At 36.8% G+C, this 22903-nt stretch overlaps 1 protein-coding gene across 12 annotated transcripts in view; it reads left to right on the forward strand.

Moving 5' to 3' along the window:
• The window catches only part of CACNA2D1 (calcium voltage-gated channel auxiliary subunit alpha2delta 1), a 368603-nt gene that overhangs the window by 48187 nt on the left and 297513 nt on the right, over nt 1–22903 (forward strand). For all 12 annotated transcript variants that reach the window (XM_069035534.1, XM_069035542.1, XM_069035561.1 and 9 more), the window contains exons 2-3: nt 1876–1957; nt 18692–18808. In XM_069035534.1, the coding sequence (XP_068891635.1) occupies nt 1876–1957; nt 18692–18808 (199 nt within the window). The remainder of the gene's footprint in view (nt 1–1875; nt 1958–18691; nt 18809–22903) is intronic.

A 22903-nucleotide genomic window follows, 5' to 3' on the forward strand; every position in this document is an offset into this window, starting at 1 on the left:
GTTCTCGACAATATATAAGAAATATTTATTGAAAAATCAATATTTTTTCAAGTTAAAGAGAATAAATGATTCATATTTCATTTACAAGTAATAGTATTAAAAAGTAATTATTGGTTTTAAGTGCAACTTCTTCCAAAATTTCAAATTTAAGTAACTAACCAGCTAACTAACTGACTAGTTAACTAATATATGTTTTCACCATTCCAGTTTTCTTTAAGGACAGAGAAGAATATATCAAGTAAAAATATAAAGCAGTAGGAAATGGAAAAAGTAAATTTAAAAATCAATCCTCCCTCATTTTTTCTATGAACTCCTGTTAAAAATAACACCCACAATTTTTATAACTGAAATGGATCATAAAAAAACTCAGGGTGTTCAATTATTTATTTTATGCTTTTGAAAACACTTCTGGGTAATGGGTTTCACTTTTTCACCTTTCATATGCCTCATTCTTTCACACAGAAAACCAGAAGCCGTTCAAAAATGTAAAGTGATGGCATTTTCTTTTTTGTGCTCGTAGTTGTGCTTATGAGTCAATATTCTTTGTACAGATACAAATGATGGTCCTAAATCCATGGTAATTATAATGCACCATGGTTTTAAACAAACTGATTTCTGCACAAAACTAAATGTTTATATAATACAGGGCTTTGTGGAGACTTGAACCAGGAAATTAATTTGTTTTATCTCAGTTTTTGGAAAGCAAACTGTAGAAGGGAAGATTTGGGAGCACTACACCAACAATGGAATCAATTGCTATAGTAAGTGCAAATGTGATTTTCATGTGTGAAGGAAGCATGAGGAAGGGTCCTTTAATAAAAATAGTCAACTTGTAACTCCATAATAGAAGAGGGTGTTCTTTGGAGATATTGGTTGTGGATTAACAGAAAATGTATTTATTAATGGTCATGCAAAAAAAGAGTAAAATCAGTCTTCCATCTTCTTTCCTAGTTTTCCAAATTTTCCAAAGCAAAACTGGAATCTCCCTTTTTCCTGTCTTTATTAATGAATTAATATAAGCAGTTATCCCTTGGGTATCAGATTAAGGCTGGGAAAGGGGTAGGATAAATATGTTTATCTGTTCCAAGTTTCAGAGCAGAAAGCTGGCATAATGGCAGGGATAATGTGAGAGATAAGTTGGAGATGAAACTTTCTGGCTAGGAAAGGAACACAAGCTTCTGGTAACATGGACCTTACTGGGATAAACTTTGACCATGGCTCCTTTCCTGCTGTAGAATGCAACATGGCACAGAAACTGTGTTGGATCCATGCTTTTCCAGAGAGTCAGGTTTACTGGGCACAGGGAGCAGAGCAGGAAAAGCAGCAAATCAGTTGTTCCTGGTGACAGCAGCCAGGAGCAAACATCTCTTTTCAAAACAGCTCCTGGCCACTGCTGCCTGTTCTGCTGTTGCTTCCTTGAAGGGAGGCTAAAGACCAGAACATTTAGTGTGGTTTTTAAACCTGCTTCCAGCTGCTGTTTTTCTCTGCCTTTACTATCTGTTGGGAGAAGGACCTTGCGGTGCTTGGGAGAGGCATTTCTGGGAGGGAGCTGCAGGGCAGGCATGTTGTCTTGGCTGTTAGTGTACCAGCTCTGTTGTGGGGATCTTTGCTGCAGCTTGGCTTCATAGACACGATGTTCCTCTTGGGTTTACAGCAGGCATAGCTTGGTGGCCACCACAGAACTATGAACAGATTCAGGTCAACAAGGCTGGGTAGAGGATCTGTTGAAGAAAAACCTCAAAGACAAGTCTTGTATGTTTTATATTCAATTTTATCTCTTTTATTTTTCTGTTTTCTGTGCTATATGCTTGTATGCCATTTCCACTTGTCAGTGATCTGATTGGATGGCTCTGTTTTCTTTTTTGTTTTCTGCAGGATAAAAGCGTGGGTGGATAAGATGCAAGAAGATCTTGTGACGCTTGCACGAACTGCAAGTGGAGTGGACTGGCTTGCTCAAGTAAGATGTGTCCTAGACTGCTGTAACTAGAAAGTGAAGTGAAGTGAAGGGCTTGCATCTTCTAGGCTTTACAATCATTTCATCCCAACATATGAAAATGATTTTTGGGAATTAAACTCTGCAGTGCTTACTGAGAGGGAAATGAATAACAGACATCCATCAATTCACTCTCAGTGTTGCAGCATTTCCTCATTGATAATATTTAATCAGCTTTGCAGTATCAGACATAAGGCTTACCATTGTTGCAACACTTCCACCTGAAGCAAGCACTTTTATGTTCTATGTTTGTCAAATACGGTCTCCAGGAAGCAACCATTCACAGTGGTGGAGAATTCTGCTCTTTATTAACAAGGAAACCTATCTTCCTGATACATAATTCCTGAAATGAGGCAGCTTTTGGTTAGCAGAAATATGGATGAGAATGAAAACTATTTTTATTCAGCTGTTAAAATTTAACATAAAGTTTGTATTAGAGAATAATTTACAAGTCTTTCATTGAGATTATTTTTTTGTTATTGTTCTATTCATAGATGGTGACAACACATCTGACATTGCAGAAAAATGAAGGCACAATTGAGAAAATGTCAGGATTACACTGCCTGTGCAATTTTGTGTGTATACATCACAATCCAGTATACATCCATATGATCATACAGTTCCCTTTCCCTATCCCAGCACAAGTGCTGTGGCTCTTTCTGTGAGCTGATGGATGTCTGAGTTGATGTGAGGGAAATTTTGCTGCTACATCAGGAAACTAAGTTATTGTTAGCCAACAAAAGGTGCTGGGGAACTGAATGTGAAACCTTGAGATTTGGTACTCAGAAATCATAATCTCCCCAAATGATCCATGAAATGCATAGCAGAGGTTTCAAAGCCATTAAGAGACACAAAGAAAAAATCATGTGTGAAATTCTCAGATTTAGCATTGTGCATTAATGTATTCCTTTGACCTTAATGACCTTTTGCCCAGACATTCACATCTTGTGTGTATCCTGTCCCAGAAGGACATTTTGTCTTTACTGACTAGAAGAGGAGGTTAGAAGATGAGCTCAGATGAGATCACCACTGTCCTATAAAAGGAAGGACTGTGTCACTGCATGTACATGATGAACATAAATGAGGATTGCAGAGTTTATTTTAGTTCTGGCCTTTCCTAATATTTGACTGCTTCATATTGCAACACAATTTAAGGCAGATGCTTTAGATGCACATTTTAATCTTTGAAAGCCCTAAACAAACTGAAAACAAAATCTTGAAATCCTAACACAAATAATCAGATTTGTACAAGCATGGGTTTCCAACACAGAAATGTCTAGCACTTGAGCTTCCTGAGGAAATGTAAGGTTTGGAAGCACGGAACACTGGAGTTTTTGTGGGTGGATTTCACGTGTCTCCTGACAGAGAACAACAAGACTTGCAAATCATCAGTCTCCAGGTTCTAGTGGGGAGTTTCTGCTACGAGTCCTTTCTGCTTATCTAATTTAGGTGTGATCTGATCAATTCTGCCCTTGCTGTGTCTCTTTTTCCCTACCATTCCTTACCACTGATTCACCATTCAAATTTCTGTTCCTTTCCTGCTGTGTTGCTTGGCTATCTTTCATTTCTTCTCAACTTATGCTATGTTTCTGTCTCAGTTCCTTCCTTTGCTGCTTGGCCAGTCTGCCTTTCTATTTTATACTAGTTTCTTGTTTCTATTTTAGGATCTCTCTCCTCAGCTTTGTCCAGATCAGCACCTGTCTCTGAACTCTTTCGTTTTTCTTAGCATTTCCAAAACATCCTGTCCAGGTGTGTGTGGCCAGCCTGTCACAATACTCTTTTCCACAGGAATTTCTCTTCCCCTGTCTTATTTCTCTCCATCACTAACTCTCAGTCCCAGACCTGTAGTTTTCTTCTGTATGATTTTTCTATTTCTCCTTCCATTCCAGTCTCTTCTCTCCTTATTATTTTCTTTCCATTTTCCAGTCTATCTCCTGTTTCCATATCTCAATCTCTTGCCCTTTCTTCTTCATTCAGTTTTCATCTCCTCCTTCTCCCACTGGGAGACCACAGCAAGTCTGATCTTTAACTGCAGAGGAGGTGGGAAGTTCCCTAGAAGTGATGGTCTCTGGGTTGGAATATACCCGTGTTCTCAGAAATTTAGCTGATAAAATCTCTTCAGGGATATGCAGGTCCTTTTCAGGCTAAAATATTTTTAACCCTAATGACTAGAATATATCTCTAAATAAAATGTTGAGGTTTTAATCTATAATAGGCAATAGGAAAATGAGTTACAGAGGATTTCTAACTTGAACAAAACAATGAGTTAATGTCTCAACAATTTTGCTATGCCTTCCCATGCAAGGACCACATAGTAAAATAGATAATAAAAAGCCAAGAGATTGATGTTGTCATTCTTTTTTTCCCTGAGGAAAATAATAGTTTATGTAGTTAATATTTGGCAAATTTACAAGCTGCTAAAACAGTTTTATAATGAAAACTGCTGGGTAAACCTGATAATCTGTAGTGCTACCAGCTTTGCCACAGTGACATTCATGTGGATAAAAACAAAAACAAGTGTGTGAATACTGTAGGTAAGTTTCTTTTGAAAAGCCAGAATTTATAATAGACTTCAAGCAAATAATGTTATCTCAAGAGTATCCACAAGATGGTCGATATGTGTTTGTAATCCTAGGATTAGAAGTATGAAAAGGGGATGTTTCCATGTAAAATATCATAGTATACCAAAGCCATTTGTTTGACCGAAGTTGCACGATGTCTTTCTGTAGACAGAAGGTTTTAATTAGCTCTCTTGGCTGCAAGGGAAAACACAAAGCCCTGCAAGGTGTAAACCATGCAGCCTCCCACTCTCTTCTTGTTTACAGGCTATTGTCACTTTCCCATTTCTGAATAACATACTTTTTTTTTTTCCTGCTTACTGCCTATTAACATTTAGTCAGATCTCTTCTGAAATGAACCACAGTTTTGGAAAAATGGAGACTAAAAGACATGAAAAATAGCATGCCTGCATGCTTGTCACCTTTATTCACAGAACTTGCCTACAGTTGCTCAGGCTTTAAAAATGCTTACAGTCAGATTGAATTTTCAGCTTTTTTTCTGATTTATTTATTATTCCATCTCCAGAATGTTTTGGACCAAACCTGTAGTCCTCATGTAAACTTCAAAAAAGAAATAATTTGTTTGCATTTTCTTCCCCTTGTCTCTCAAAAAGCAGAATGACTAATACAAAAAGAAGGAGCAGATTGCTCCTCTTATAAAATAGTAAACATGACTTCTGTCAAAAGCTGTAATAATCAGATTGGTAGGAGAAATGTCTTCCCTTGTTCTAGGGAAAATTAATTTTCATTTGGCCAAGCGTGAGGCTAAAGCTTTTAGCAAGAACACGTAGCAGAATATAACCATTTCACAGCCTGGTCAACCTTTCCCTGGACTCAGGGGAAGAATTCCCACTGATTCAGCTGAAGTTACAATCTGTGTCTGCTTTGTGTAATTATGTCTTCTATGAAGATCTCTAAAGTGACCAAGATAGCTCTTGACATAACACAATTAACGCATTCTCACCTAGAATGTGTTACGTCCTCATAAACCAGGGCTTTTGCAATTAGCTGCTGTGTGCTGCAAGTTTATGGTGCTCCCATAACTTGCTGAAGGTATCTCGGGGTTCACCAGTGCTGTTTGTGCTTGGGTGTGCCTTGGATATCTGGGGGTCTTTGTGCTCCAGGGAATTACACTACACAATGGTCTCTTCTGGAGAACTGTAAAATATTTTTTTCTGACCATGAGGGAAAAGGATAGGAGAACTGCCTTAATTCTCAATTATTTTGATTTTAGACTGGGAGAGCTTTTGACCTGGAGAATGTAAAACTTAGAGTGTAATATGTACTTACAAAGGAATAAAAAAATTAAAATGTAGATGACCATTAAAGTCAAGTGAGGTATGTGTGTAGGTGGATAGCTGTCCTGTTGAGATCAGTACCTTGGTAAAAGGCTAATTTATTCTGCAGGGTGGACATTGATAACCAGGGAAAACATTTTTTGTGGTTAAGGTGTTTGCATTTAACATGTACTGAATTGCATGGAATCATATTTAAGGAGAGGAATCTCCTCAAAAGAAGATTCCAATTTCTTAGTTAATTGACAATTTTGTTACAGTGATTTTGAATCACAATCTTGTCCTAGTAACTAACCACGCTTTCTCTTGCTTTTGCATATATAATATAGCCATTGTAAACCATTGTAACTCTCATCAATCACAACTTTTGAAAATATCTGTATAGCGAGGATACACAATAATATATTAATGAATATTCCATGTAGTGTTTAAAAAGACAAATTATTTGGAAGTCTACTAGTTCATTAGTGATTCTGCCTCTGAAAATATGAATATATTTATGCTGATGCACATTTCGTATACCTTTTCTCTTGTTAGCAATGATGACAACAATATAATGCTTCTGGTAAGAAAAATTGCAAAAGAAAGGTTAAAAAAAACCCAAACCAAAATAACATTAGGAGTTTTACATTGAGGCTGTGCTTATCCATGGCCTTAACCAGGCAAAGTGGTATAACTGGAGTAGAAGAAACAAGGAGATGGAGAGGCAGGCATGAACTGTTCATTGTGATGCCCAAAGGAAATGTGGTGGGATTGTGGTGTCCTGCACAGGTCCAGGAATTGGGCTTGATGATCCTCGTGGGTCTCTTTGAAGTCAGCACATTCTCTGGTTCTGTGATACTCTCTGGGAATGGTCTCAAAATAGTCTTCCAAAAATAGTTTTAAAGCACATATTTAAGTCTTGCTTTTTTTGGTCATTACTAGGAGTTTAGGTGAGATCTGGGAGAGCTCCAACTTGGAGGTAATAACAATGTAATATCCCCATTACAGTAATGCAAAGATTGCTTCAACAAGGCAGGAAGTCAGGATTCAAGATGCCAAAATTCTCAGCTGGTTGAAAACTGGAAGAGCTCCACTGACTGCAGTGGATTACACTAATTTACATTTGCTAAGAATCATGACTAACAACATTTAATTTACAAGTCAAGCAGGTAAAAGGTATTTAAAAAAACAACCAAACAGATTTTTACACAAAAAGCAGAGGCTATATATTAACCTTATTGCTGCTGTAGCTCCCCAGATGACGAAGGTACTATTTAGTCCTTCCTAAGGATTTTTTTCACCTAGAAGAGCAAAGGGAGTGTTTATAAGGAGATGTTGTATTTACAACTTGAGACTTGAAAGCAGGAATACAGGATACACAGGAAAATCTTGTCCAGTGTGCTTCTTTAACTGTGTCTAGCACAACATAGTATATTCTTTTTAGTGTTATAAGTTTTATGTTTAAAAAAACCTACAAAAGAACAAAAACAGCAACAACAAATAGTCACGTAATTGTCATTTCAACTTAAGAAGGCTCATGTAACTTTGTCTTACCCGTGAACTCTCTGTGCAGTCAGGCATTATGAAGCTGCTCTGGTGTGAATGATATGTAGTTACTACAGAGCAAATAGACTGTTAGAAAAAAAAAAAAAATAAGAAGGAATAGAGAGCAGATTAATAGAATTTTAAAATCCATGTAACAAAATAAATATTGAGGCTGAGCTCACTAGCTGCATTTCTCAGTAGGCATTTTTTTTTGAAAAGACAAAAATATATACAAAATTCAAAGTAGCTTTCTGGTCTAAAACCAGACACCTCAGCACACAGGAAAAAAAAGGGGTGAAGAGCCTACTGAACTACAGAATTTATTAAATACATGGTTCCATTTTGATGGAAGTATGCACAACTTCCATTTTTACATAGACCGTTCACAGCAAAGACTCATGGCTCAGCTAATTGACAGCTCATTTAATCTAATAAACTACAACAAGTATGCTTCTGGATTCCAGCTCCTAAAATACCTCTAGGGACAGGAGAGACAGAAGGAGGGGAACCCTGCAGTACCCAGAAAGGAAGACCTTGGAGTACAGAATATGCCTTATAGCAATTCATGAACTTGTCTGTTCCAAGCTGATTGAAGAGAATCCTCTTTTACAGAAACACTGCATTAAAAAAATGTGGGTCTCTGGAAAGAGCTTTGATGTGACAAACACACTGGAGCTTCACTATGACTGTTAAAGCAAAAAATGCCATCTTGTGCAGTATAACCTTTTAAGGCAGCAGATAACTAACGAAGCAGCAGATAGTGAGGCAGTTCCAAGGAACTCTGCTCTCTGAATCTGTTTCCTTTTTAATACCTTGCTGCAAAAACAACCCATGCATGATGTTCATAAGGCATGCTGTTATTACAGTTCCAGGAGCTGTAGAGTGAACCCATATAGGCTGACTTGGCCTTTAAATGGAATTCTTACAGAGATAAAAATAATGTTTCTTCCTACAAAATAAAAAGAGAGCCAGCTAGGTATGGGTATATGATATGTGGTGATGAGTTCCATTCACAAAATGAGTCCACCAGCAATTGTTAGAAGATTTTTATTTATATTGTATTTTGAACGCTGTTTTATAATAATTAGCTCTTCCTTAGTGAACAGCCCAGCCGAGGTTCTGTAGGAGCACATTTCATCCCTTTCTCAGTGTGAGGTCTGTGTGCCTAATGCACAGATGGTGCCAGTCTGCTCAAACACTCACATTGGCAGCAGCTTCCCAGGCCACACTTTCAGCTTTCCAGGTCTTGGATCAGTCTCTAGAGTTTAGCTGAGATGAGTGACTTGTAAGAGAGACTGATCTCTGATTTGAACTGCCTTGGAGTAGGGATGTTCAGGAAAGCTTCCTTCGGCCAGAAGGAATTATAACCCAGAGTAATTTTCTGTTGGATTCTACAGATTTTAGCTAAGTTGGTCTTAGAAGCTCTGTTCTAGAAGCTCTACAGACAGAGGCACACCAATGACTTAGACTTATAGAGGCTGTCATACAGTGCTTGCCTTGTTCTCTTCATTATCTGTATAGAGGTCTGTGCGAGGGGAGACTTCAACAGCTTACTTGAAATTCATGTAAAACTTGTATCTGGATGATCTTCCCTGTTGTCATAGGAGCCTGCAATTCCTGCTTAGAAAGGTGATTTGGCAGGCAACTTAGCAGTAAACATTTTCATTCTTACTATTTTTCTCAATGATTGGCATGATATTTATGTGGTTCTTTCTTTACAGTCATAAAGTAAATTGAATGAATTAGAAAAGGCGGTATAGAAATTTGAAATTATTTTTCGAAAGCATTAAACAGATATGTGGAGCTGAAACTTCTATTTATTTTTACCAGCTTTATTTATTTATTTATTTTTTATTTATTTACTTATTTATTTATTTATTTTTGAATACTGTATATATCAAGTTGGATTCAGTTTCTATATGCTTTAGCCATAGGCAAAGAATTTTGTACTTTGTGCTATTCTCTGATGAGCTAGCAGATGGACCTAGGGGATATATGGACACATTCCAAAATATGCTGTGTTCACCCTTGTTAAGGTTGAAGTAGCGGAGAGTTTCATGATTAAGAAAAATATAAAGAATAAATGAAAGAACTGGATTTTTTAAAAATATAGTTGATTTTAAGAATAACAACCCAAATGAATACATTTGGTTGACATTTCTCAGGAGGTCCTGGGTGTGGACTTCGTAAGTCTGAATTTCATTTGAATGTTGTGATTGCCATAGGTTCTGAGGAGTTTGTCACTATTTTGACCCTGGATTTTAAGACACTTCTGACTTATAAAATAATAATTGATTGGTGTGCAGTCCATCCTTCTTTACCCCTGAAAATGGAAAATGTAACTAATACCACAACACTTGTAGACACAGCTGGTGTAACTGTGAAGCTGTTTCCTTTATGTCCTGGGTGTACTCTCCAGTGGTCTAAGAAAGGAAGGCAAGTGTTTAAATGAGCTAAATTTGGGAAATGAGGAAAATTTTCTATTCATTTTTCTGTTCATTCAAATTGTTTCACTCAGTGAGGTTCACTATGACTGATCTCAAAAATCAGAAATGTATTGTATTCTTTCTTTTCTCCTTTTGTCTCTTTTTGTTGACTTCTACCCATATAAAACAAAACTATAATTTTATATAATCTTGAAATGAAAATTTAAACAAGTCAACTATTTTGAAGTTGTTGAAGGACTTTTATCCTTGTTGGGTGACCACTTTTATATTTGCCGAAAATTCCTTGAGTTCATGCCATATTTATGGGTGGTTCTGGTAGTCTGCAACTGCAGTTTTCCACAGAAGTGCAGTTTTGTTACGTTGTTTTCTAAGGAAAAGAAGGAGAAAAAATTGAAAACAAGGGAATAACTCTATTTTATTATTTTTTTAAATTATCTTAGTAATGTGTAATAAAATAGATATCAGAAAGTTTGGGTGAGTGGAGTACGAGGCCTCCCTCTGAAACACTTGCATTCTTTCTAAGCATAAACAGGCTATTGCACACTAGTCATACTTGCCTTTTCCCTCATTCCTAAGGCAAGGACACCAGTCTGCTGTATCTGAGAGGGGTGTGGTGAAGGGAAGGGAGGTCAAGATTACTTTTAGAATGGAATTACAAAGGGGTTGGTACAATGAAACATGGTCATTTTAGGTATTTATTGAAGAGTCCATTTACCAGAATTATAATAATGTATGAGATGGGTTAGCCTGGTTAGGGACTCTCAAAGTTATTAACACCTTTTTTAACAATGCAGTATTTATAAAGTATGTCCCCTTTGGGGTATACCACTGCCACCACTATGTTCTGTGTGCAACCAAATACCAAAGCTGCAGGAACTAGAAATAGAATTCTCCAAACCAAATCCTGTCGAGTTTACACATTGCTGACCAATGTCGAGATATCAGGAAAATAAAATCTCTTTTAAAAATGCAAACTGGGAAATTTGAATACTTATCTTCAAGTTTTCTTTGTAATCTAAATGGAAATTAAGAGATTGTCAAAACGTGGGGAGCCTCATTTACTATTTGCAGATGACACTCTCTCTCTGCTCCCTTAGCAATAAACTGGCATTTTGAAGCTTTCCTTCTTCCAGCAAACAAAACCAGCTGTAAGTCACTAAGAATAGTGACTGCAAAGCTTGCTCAAGCTCAAGGGAAGAGATGGCCTAATATTACCATAGCTTTAATTACTATCTGATGATCTGGATAATCTTTGATCAAAGCACTATTCTTGATTAACTTATAGTGTTCCATTGGCTTTAACAATAATAAATTCTGTCCCATTGGTACTTATATTCAGATGGTTTTTGTAGAAGCTGAGAAAAAATTAAACATTTTCCTTAAAAAAAAGTCACTCACTAAGCCCAACAAAACCCCGAACATTAGAGCTAATCAGTTTCCAAGTCCTGTGGTTAATAAAATGCCAAAAAAACCTGTTTGAGTTCCCTTAGATTTAAAATTACTTTTGGGGAGAGAGTCAGTAGATGATAAATTGCATTAAGAGCAGCTAAGGCAGGCCAAAATTCCCTATGAATAAGTGAGTTTGAGACATTAGAAAAGTGCCCATCTCCAAATATACCAGAAGTACAGAAGAAATCTGAAGCACTTTCTTATTGTTCTTCTGTTACAAGAAAGATCCACTTGTGCTCGTGAATTGAGATTTTTGAGTTCTTACTCAATCACAGCTAAAAATGAGTTAAAACTGCTCTGAAACCAATGAATGATTTTATCTTGTTATTTAATACTGTATTTCTATAATTAGGAAGCAAAATTGAATACCTTAAAATACATTTTTCCTAACAAAGGGGGATGTAAAATCTTTCATGTTTGTAAAGTAGCAGAAGTACTAAGCTGAACTCCTGCTTTATCAAGGTTTAAATACAAAGTGGCAATTACAAAAATTACTTCTTAATTTGAAAATCCTCTGGACTACTCTGTTAATTATCAACAGTCAAAAGGGGCTGATGATTCCTACAAAGTATGCCTGATTATATGCTTCCCTTTGAGTAGGCACCTGAGTGAGCCCATTGACTCTGGCACTGCTTATCCTCTCTCTGGTGTTAACTGAGGCATAAGTGTTCCCAGCACCTTGCAGAATTCAGTCTGAGTGTTTTACTTTAGAATGAACTTGCTCTGATAATTTTTTCCCTAACATGCATGTCACTACTATGATATTCCATGGTTTTTAACACATCAGCTGCCCTGTCACTTGTCATCCCAGACCTTTAGAGCAGTCAGTGATCAGGCAAGTGATTCTGAAAAGCAACAGCTACAGTAAACTAGTGGGGTGGTTTCTTCCTTTGTGTTGTTGCCATGAATTTCAAGAATGAAGGCATCTGCGAGTTGCTAGGGAGCAGCTGTAATCTTATTTATACATTATGTGGAGCAGAGAGTAAGACATAAAATACTCAGACTGATTTCTTTGAAAATACAGAATACTTCTTAGACATGAGCATTTTTCTATGTGCTTCACAATTAATTGCTTCTGATTCAAAGAAAAGAAGTGTCTTGTGAGAAAGAAAAATTGTCTGGCATGTATTAGAAATAGGAAGCATTAATATAACTTTGGAAATAGGATACATTAGTAAGAAGATAGAATTTTCTTATGCTGGGCAGATCATATTGTTTGTGGTTACTAAAAATTTCAGTTGAAGGACAATATTTACAGTAATAAAAAGTTTGCAATAATAGTGTAATAATACAATTAATATAATATAATATAATATAATATAATATAATATAATATAATATAATATATATTAAATAAAATTAGAAAGTGGTTATTTTCTGTTTTCTGACTTTTCCTGCTCCCAAGATCTTGTCGTGTTTGGATGTCTCTCAAATGACCTCTCCTCTCTGCTTTTCTCTCAGAAATGAGATCATGACATTGATAAAAACAAAAACTAAAATTAGTAAATATATGTGTGTTACTAGTTGCTATTTTGTTAGCTAAACAAAGTTATTAAAACAAACTTTGATTCTGTAAAACATAGAATATTATTAATAAAATTATAATTTCATCTTTTTTTTTTTTTTTAAATTTTAACATTACCCAAAATTTCAGTATGAAATGAATTTTTTTTCAGCTGAGGACTGAGTTGAAATGGAGCTGATAATACAGGGTACAGGCAGAGATTCCTGGTGAGGCAGGTCTTGATCATTGAGGCCTGGTAGTGCCACAAGTGATAAAAAGCAAGAGATTGGATGGACCAGGGGACATTGGCTATGGGAGGCCCTTTCCAGAAGTGGGGAGTGGGCAGAAAGAGGATACTTTACTAAACCTTTATTTAAGTTTCACTCCATTTAGAAGGATTCTTAAAATTTATTAAATAATTACTTTAGTACACAATCTTGTAAAACCTAGGTCAAGATTTCACAAGTACTCTTAGTAGTTTGGTGTGGTTTCTTTCAGAAAAGATGGAGGAGAACCCACCACAAAGTTCTGCTTGATTTTACTGCAAGCTCAGCACTATCTTTGTAGTAGTAGTTTTTGCCATCATGGTAGTCTCCAGCTGGTCTAGACTGATGATAAAGCATTTGGTGATAAAGCATTGATTGTTGACAGAGGTGTCTCAGCCTAGCTGAGTTAAGTGGTCTTGAAAGGAGTATTGAAATAATAAAAATGTCCATAGATTTACCTTGTAAAGATAAGTATTGTTGGAATTGTTGAGCTATTTTATTTCTCTTTTCCAAAGCAGGAAAAAATTACTGTGATTTTGGTTTACTTTTGAAATTCTGGGTTTCAGCTTCTGAAGATATTGGCTGGTATGATTTCTATGTCCATGGAAGTATTTGGTGATAGAAAGGAGAGTGGCATGTTCATGTCCTATGTTTGGGCCCTCAGCCAAGTTACCACTGCCTGAAGGAAAGGCTCTGTTGTTTTTTTAAACTGGGAGAATGACACGTTCAAAGCAAACAAACAAACAAAGAGGCAAAGGAGTTCTACTGCAGTTGAAAATAGTTCATTTTCTGAGTGTGATACAGCAGGAGGGCCATTTAAATAAATTTCAATGCTAGGGCCAGCCCCAATGCCTGCCACAATATAGCAAGATCCATGTAATAACATCTTTCATTCTCTCTCAATTTGTGCAGAAGTGTTTGACTTGCCCTGTGAGCTTTATAGGAAGCAAGGAGAATGTCTCTTTGTGTGAGATTTATAAACGTGTCCTTGAAGACTGAACAGAGAGGGGCACGTTCTGCTGAGGAGCTGGCTGTTTTTCTAATCTTTGTCACATTCAACTGTTGTTTCACCTTAGTGTGACTCTTTCCATCATGTTCTCTCCTCTAAAACCTTGCAGTTCATTATGTGCAATTTTAATACAGTCTTTCCTGAATAAAGAAGTGCATGACTATTGACTTCAGAAAAGAATTAAAGTACTTTTGTGCTATGACCTTACAGGTTTTGCTTAGTCATGCAATGAGGCTGTGAGAAGTGACAGGATTTTACTGGCAATTTGGAGAGCTTTTAGGAAAATGTTAGTGATTAAAGTACTAACATAACTAAGATTTTAGATGTAAAAACCTATAGAAACTTGCATTCATTTAGTTAAAGCAATTTAATAAATTGTATTCAAATTAGCTCTTCTTAACAAACCGTGGAGCCTGCCAAATTGTATTTTGAAAGACACGTGAGCACACCTTTGCCAGTTAGACCCTTTATGACTATTTGAGATGAGCATTTGCTAATTTTGTTAGGCTGCTAGGTGGGAGGCTTGGAGAAGGAAAAGTTTGTCCCAGGGTGCCAAATCCTGAAGTATGTATCATTTCCCTGTGTACTGTTGTGCTGAACTTCTGCAGTGCTACAATGAATTAAAGAAGAGGGTAGTAGGCAATAAATAAATTATGTACACACCTCCTAAATAATTAACGAGTATTAGACTGCTCCTTGGTAGTTGAGACAGTCTCACACTTCAGGAAAATAAAGAAGTGTGTGAAGTTCCAAGTAATTTCTGATGCTGTTTGTTTAGGAGCTTGTGGGATAAATCTTCCACTGGCAGTAGAAGCAGGGTAGATCAGTACCTACCATGGGTAAAACAAAGAAGGGGAGAAGGAAAGTCACAGGACTCAGACCTATCTGGGATCTTGTGTGAATGTCAAAACGATTTGTTTTGGTTTTGGGTTTTTTGTTTGGTTGGTTGGTTGGTTGGTTTTTGTTTGTTGTTTTGTTTTGTTTTTGTGGTAGTTGTTTTAAATTTTATTTTTTTGAAATTACTGGCAAATGCAAGTTGTGAAGCCAGCCTCAGAGTCAGGCTTTCTTGGTGGTAAGATCCACAATGCATGTTATAAAGGTTTTAATAGTGCTCCTGTCTCTTGTGGTGATGATCTCCTTGTTATGTGATTCAGGCTTTTGAACTTTTCTGATAGCTGGTGCTGGAGAAGAAAGATGAAAATGATTATTCTTTTCCTATGAATGTCCCACTGTACAACACTTTGATAGTCTGCAGCTTTCAAACCATTCAAGTTTGGGGATATGGGAATAACTTCCCTTTAGTAATTAGGTGTGTGAAAAATGTGAGTGCTTGCAGACTGGGGTCTATAGGATCATATGTTTGCTGGAAGAACAAATTAGATTCAGGGATAAAAGTGCAACTTTTCCATTCAGGTTGTCAATCCCTTACCAGTATGGCTTACTGTAACTTCGCTCTACATTGAGCACAGGACAAGAAGGACAAAGACCTGTTGGAGTGAATCCAGCAGAATACTAAGATGATTAGAGAGATGGAACCTCTCTCCTATGAGGAAAGACTGAGACAGTTAAGATTGCTCATCCTGGAGGACTTTGGGGAGACCTTATGGCGGCCTTCCAGTACCTAAAAATGTCTACAAGAGAGTTGGAAAGGGACTTTTTACAAGGGCATGTAGTGACAGGATGAAAGGCTGGGGCTTTAAACTGAAAATCAATAGGTTTAGATTGGGTAATAAGAAGACAATTTTTACTGTGATGGTGGTGAGACACTAGCAAATGGTGATCAGGGAAACTGGATGCTTCATTTCTGGAAGTGTTCAAGAAAAGCTTTGATGAGGCTCTGAGCAACCCAGTCTAGTGAAAGGTGTCCTTGCCCATGGCTGTGAGGTTGGTACCAGATGATTGTTAAGGTCTCTCCAACTCAGGTCATTCTGTGATTCTGTGATTAAGTCAAGTAATTCATATGATCTTTTTAGCTGGTGGGGTGCAAAGCCATGTCTGTGTGAATGCAGTACATCATAACCTTCTACTGAGCCTGTTAGAAACCAAATTTCACTAAGTGATTAAAAATATCAAGGAATCAGCACTACAGCACTTGCCCTTATATATCTGGTCAGTACAATCTCCAAGTCATCCCTGTCATCCATCTGCTTCAAACTTGCAGTACTTGAGCACATATTTCACTGTGCCTCTATGTGAATTTTCTTTTCTTGTGGCTCTCTTAGTGTTTGTTTATAATGTTGAGTGGAAAGATTAATTACTATGAAATGGCATTTTTGCAATGAGCTACTGCTTTCTCCAAATTTTAGATTTTTTGCCTAATTGAGACTCCAAATGAAAATGGCTTATACTGAATTTTTCTTATTGCTTTCACCATTGAGTAGTAAATGAAGAGCAATTGTGTAAAAAAATCTGGGAAAAAAGAGACCAGAAATAATTGAACAAAGAAAACCAAACATTCAAATATTTTCACAAGCAAAAAATATTAATGCTATAAAATGATTATTAAAGCTATTATTTTTAGACTTCTGTGAAAATTATTTTACATTTTTTAGCCCATTTGCAAAACCTTGTTTCCATTCTTCTGTAAGTTTAGTAACTTTTGATTAAGGTGTACTTGATGCAGTCACAAATGAAGTTTAAAGAATTTGCTATTACATTTCTTTCAAAGTCCAAGAATCAACACCTGCTATATTGAAGTGTCTGTTCTTTGTGTGACCAGGGTAATTTGCTGACAATGTGAAAACCTGAAAGTTTTACAAGATTTGATGGTCATTCCAATTTAGATGTTCCTCTGAAATTTCCAGTCTTGATTCAAGCCACCTGGATCTATAAAACTGATTTCTACTCTTGCCTTGTCTGTAGGACTGGTCACTATAGTCAATTTAACTCTAAATAGTTTTCTGACTGCAAATTTAATGTCTTTCAGAGAAAAATGGAAGAAATTCTGAAGTGATAAATTGTAGAATAAAATGTCTTTCTTTCCAAATTTGTTTGATTAACAATTGGCATATAGGCCAATTCTACTGTAAAGACATGTCCTAAAAAATTCCCCCACCAAAATCCCCTCCCCCCAAAATAAAACAAACCCAAAAACCCCACAAACCCCTCAAAAAGAGATTCTTGCGTTTAACCAGAGATAAACTTTTTGTGTGGCTATTTTGAAAATCAAGCACCTCAAAATATCCAAACTACGATCTGAGTTGATTGGAATCTATCATCAGTTGCAGTAGTTCTCTGCTCATGGTACACTGATTTTTTAAAAATAATCATTACTATATGAGGAATAAGGCTTATTCCAGTTGCTCAGTTACTGGTGGAAAGGAATTACTGTACTTCTGAAGGAAAATAAACAACAAACCGAGACCCAACATAAGTTTTGTAAAATTCATAAGTGATGAAAACCTATGGCAGCTTATGGGACATGCCTGATAAAAATTTACAGCTATAACTGCAGCTGTCAGAAAAGTTTTTGTGGTACTTATCAGCTACAAGCACCAGAGACATATTGTGGTGAGTTTCTTTAAGGTCTCCATAGCATTAACTCGAGAAGCCTGGCGGGGCTGGTAGGCTCAGTCTGCTCGGCAGTTTTTCAGCTCTCGTGCTGGATGGCAGCCAGTGCATTAGAGCTGGACCCGTTCCTGCCTGTGCCTGGAATGACTTCCCGGGAGACAGCACAGCCCCCACCAGGCAGTGCTACAGAGGCAAAGTACTTGAGTAAACTCAGGCCATCTGTTGACTGCATAAATTAGTTTTCCCCATTTGCCCATCTAGCTATAAGGTATCAACTTTTTTTTTTTTTTTTTTTTTTTTTTTTTTTTTTTTTTTTTAATTTCCTTTTTTCCCCTCCAGATAATGTATTTTTTCTTTATTCAGTTCTAGTAGGATAGAGATAGGCAAATGCATTTTTTGCACCTTTTTCTTCCTTCCTTCTTATGGTTACTTGCATTTCACTGTAGTGTCTTTGATTAACAAATAAAATGATCTCCTTCATATACATGTTCTGCTTTGGAAACAGTTAATGGCTCCTCAGAGATAACCTTTATTCATGATAGAGGAGAAACACATTTTTTTTTCCCTTCTTCCCCCTCACCTTTTTTCCCCATTTCCCCTTTTGTATTTTTGCTTTTCCCTTTTATCCTCTTATTTTTATCCTCTTTTCCTCCTTCTCTTTCCTTGTGAATACTATCATATGAATAAATAGATAAGTGACTAAACTGATTAAATTAACATAACTTAAATGAATTAATTCAATTGGTATGTTTGTATTTCCGCTTTCAAGGAAGAATTCAATTCAGCAATAACTATTTTATCTGTAATTCAGTGATTTTAAAGGATCTCCATTTTACTGCTTTCTTAGCAGTCTGTGGGAATCAGATTCCTTGAGCATTTTGCAGCTGGTTACTTTGTCACTAAAACTAGTCAATTTTGAAGATTAATTAAATGATTTTTAATGCCAGCTTCTACCTCTCAGACAAAAAGGTGAAGTACTTCTTTCACAGGGCCCATTTGGCTTTTCCTAGCAGTAGTCTTTCTGACGCTCCAGTAAGAACAGAGGATGTCTTGATGCCTCTTCTGTCAAGTCACTTGGCTTATTTTGAATGTCTGCTGTCATTTTGATTTATTTCCATTTTTTTCTTTTGCAGATTTATACGAAAAACACAGCATTGTATACTGTAGAAGCAAACAACCCTCGTCAGCTAGTGGAAATTGCAGCCAGAGACATCGAAAAACTTCTAAGTAACAGGTCTAAAGCCTTGGTGGTGAGTACTAATGGGTTAAGCTTTCTATTTAGTATTTTAAAAGATCTTTATTTACTACTGAAACATGCTTTCATTGTTATTTTTACTGCCTATACACTTAGAGGCAGTGTCAGTGTGATGTGTATAAGACATGACATGTAGAAAGATGGCTCCTGAGTTCATGGTAAAAATGAGCTCGTTTGTTGGCATAGGGCAGATGTTTATAATATTGACCGACAGATAGGAACCATGGCCAAGTAAGAAATCAAGTTATAAATAGATTGGAAAATATTCCTCTAAGTGACGCACATGAATGTTTATGACTTGAAGATCACTGTACTCTATAGTCAGTAATGAGCTTGGGGAAACAAGAAGCAGGGCACTTTTTTTTTCTGATTTGCTAATTTAATCTGTATTTCAATCATATTTTTTGTGAAGACCATGCTTCATTGTGACCTCACAATTCTTTATGCTTTAAGTAGTAAGTATCTGTTTCTTTAAAGAGCTTTTGCCAGCAGTCCCTTTCTCTTCTATCCTGTAAGACACCAGACCTGGGTAATTGCCTTGTATGGTTCTTACTCACATCACTCTTGCTAGTATAAGAGTTTAAAGTGCTTTTCAGAAGATACTGACCAAACATGCATGGAGGGATCTGGATGAATTAATAAACATCCTTGATTCAGAGTAGAACTATTAGAAATAGTTTTAAAGGATGGAAAAGCAGACTGCATTTCCTTGAGCAATTGCATATCCACACAGGCCTGCAGATAAGTTTGGACATGTCATTTAAAGTGAAAGAGAGAAGAAAGACCTACCTAACTGTAGACATCTACTCAGCTGGTTGCCCTAAGCTCCTTTTTTTTTTTCAGTGGAATAAAACAGGCACTTCTCAGTTGGGACTGACCTGACATTTTCTTAGTAAGACCTTAAGATGGGATGAACTATAGCCAAGAAGAGCTTACTTCTCTCTTTCTCAGTTGGAGAAGCCTCAAATGTAAATGTCTATATTTTAAGTGTGTAAAGTTGGGGGAGATGAGTCCCACCCAAAGACTCCTTTTATCAGTACAGTTTCAAGCAGCTGAAGAATCAGCATGAGTGTAAAACTACTGCTGTTCTGAGGACTCAGTTCTTGTAGGCAATGAAATTTTGCACAGTCTATTGTCTGTTGCATGGGTACCACCAGAGGTACCCATTGTCCTGCCTTTGGTTCTTAGCAGGAATTCATTCTTCCCGTTCCCATTGTTTACCTAATATGCAATGTACATCAGTGTTATCTGGGCCAAAGCTTCTCTAATTAATTCAAATGACTGGAAAATAGATTTGTTTTTTTTCTTGTTTTCCTGTTTTTACCTCAGTGGGCGTGTGGTTATGTGGCATTCTGTAGACTTTGTATTACCATTGCAAAAGACTGTAAGTCATTTGGATGTTGGAACCCTGGGTTTAGAGAATTAGGTTTCTGGGATACAATAATATATATGTGTAACAATATGGATGATTTGGGGTGTGGATTTGTTCTTCTTCTTTTCTCCTTCTTCTTCACAAATCTGAGTGTTCTGGTATTGGGTCAAAAAACCTGCACTGCGGATCATGAGTAGATAGTTATTGGATTATAAGTAAAAACATATTAATTAGCATTTCCTAATTGGGTGATTTGGACTTTAAAAGGCTTTGAAAGTTAGAACTCACAGCCGTTTTCCACCTTGTTAACTAAGAGGCACATCCCGTGCAGCTGTGCTATAGATAAGAAAATAATAAATATCAGTAAAAAAGAAGAACCTAGAATCGTCTGCCTTTTAATCTCTGGGCAAAAGAACTTACAATTAAGAGGCAAAACAAAATCAGAGAAAAAAACATTTGGAGACCTTTGTGAATACACAATTTTCCCCACCATTTTTGCTTCAACCCATATAAGATTGGTGTTTTTAAGTTATTACAGCCAAATCTTATATTTTCTCAAGACTCAAAGTTAATGTAGGGGTTTTTATATGTGTTTGTGGTAGTTTGATCTTAAAATTTTAAGAAAATTAAATAAGTATCTCATGCTTACTTTAAGAAATATTCCAGAACATTTTTTGGTGAATGCAGAAGAAAGGTGCCAACTCACTTTAGGCAAGCACATGGTCACATTTTGAAAAGGGCAATATGATTCAGTTTCCCAAGGTAAAAGAAGACTAAAGTAGGAGCAGGATGGTCCTTTGGTCCAGTAGTTCCTAACAGCTCAGGTATTTATACTGACTTTTCTATTTGCAGTTATCCCAGATGTATACCAGAACTTTCAATGTCTTTTGATTTTAAATCTTCCTACGTTTTTTTTTACACACAGGAGACACTCATTATCCCCTACACCTGATCTACTGATTTCTACTAAGAGGATTTCTTTACCTTCCATATATATTTCTCTTTCTGATTTTCTCAAGGACTACCTTTATGCTGTCACTTTATAAACTTTATGTAATGAGGCTGAATTATTTATCATGAATTTCAGTCTTCTAAAGTCTGATGGGTCACATTTTATCTGAAATCAGGAGTGGAGTTGTACACAATTGTCACTAATGACTGCACAGAGGGTTTAACCATTAGGGCTAATATGACTCAAAGTGTTAATTAAGACCTGAATCCTGAAAATAATATGATGCAAGAGCATCAGACATCCTGCAGTGATGCCATGAGGAAGGTGCCAGTGAATTACATCAATGATGTAAGCATCAAGAGACTAGCATACCTCAGGGATGCCATGGTTTCCTCTAGGCATGAGACACAAACAACCTTTGGGCAAGGTTATAATAAGCAAATATTAGTGATGACTTTTCTAACAATAAGTTGCCTTCCCCTGAGCCATAAGAGCACCTTTAAATGAGAAATACCTATTGCATTCTGAATTATTTGTGTTTTCATTTAACTTTGTGCTAGAAAACTCTCTAGCTATGAGAGTAAAATTACCAGGTAAATGGGTGTGAGCTTCTGTTTGACAGAAGCTTAAAACTGGTGGTTGAAATAGGTATCTAGCTGAGGAATGAGAAAGGGGAAAGCCCTGATCTGATTTCACAGGGCTTTTTTGGAATACTGTTACTAGGAAATGTTAGGCATAGACAGAAAAGTTAGGATGAAAAGAAAATGGAAAATTTTCTGGCAGAGTGCAGTGGAGGAAGAGAGTAGTATGAGTAGTAAGGAGGGAGACAGGCAACAGCCTTCTAGTGAAGGATGTCAAAGACTGTCTTGCAATGGAGCCTGTTGTTGAAATAGTGAATATTTCTTTTATAGTTTGCTGCTGTTTACTATTCTGTATTTGCCTGGCCTCACCCTAATGAACATCCCCTATTTCAATATAATGGAATTCTCATATGCATATGGTCCTGCAAGGAACAAGGAGTTGGAGTCCTTGCATTCCTATGGGTCCCTTCAAACTCAAGATATTCTATGATCCTACAATTTCATGATACTACGGAGAAGTCAATATTCTGTCTCTGTGTACCTTATTGAATGGTGGGGTACAGAAGAGCTGTGCTACCACTGCAGCCTGCAGCCCCAGGTGTGTACTGGCAGATGGGTCAAGGTTTCATTGAAAATGTATCCTGCAATGGCTATTAGCAAAACTCACAAAGCTTTTCCCAGGATACCAACATATAGTATGCCTAGCCCATTGGGCTGTCTGGCACCCAAATTGTTCATTTTTGATAGACTTAGCCTCTGTTTTAGCATTCCTACTGCATTTATGAGTGCAATAGGTTTCTGGAGCTGCGTAGATAATGCAAATAGATCATAACCTTTTCATTCAAATGGATAATTTGGAAGATACTAATGCTTATTTGTTGAGTATCATTAGAAATACTAAAAAGAGTACCTGACACTGTACTGATGCCATGATGATTTTTTGCCTTTTCTTTTATACCCCTGTTATACCTTTTATATCTTTTTGTATTCTTAGTGTTTTTTAGCCTCCATTCTTAGACTTATTTTGTTAAGCTGGGATACTAAACATTTAGAAGCCTTGTAGTTGAGAATCAGAATGCCCCAGACACCAAGGTCCTCTCCAGAACACATTCTGTAAACTAAGATAGAACCATCCAGGGGAAGGATCCTTGGGGAGAGGAGCTCACTTGAGCCTCTCATTGGGGA

Source organism: Aphelocoma coerulescens, chromosome 1A (genome assembly GCF_041296385.1).
Source record: "Aphelocoma coerulescens isolate FSJ_1873_10779 chromosome 1A, UR_Acoe_1.0, whole genome shotgun sequence".
Lineage (NCBI taxonomy): Eukaryota > Metazoa > Chordata > Aves > Passeriformes > Corvidae > Aphelocoma > Aphelocoma coerulescens.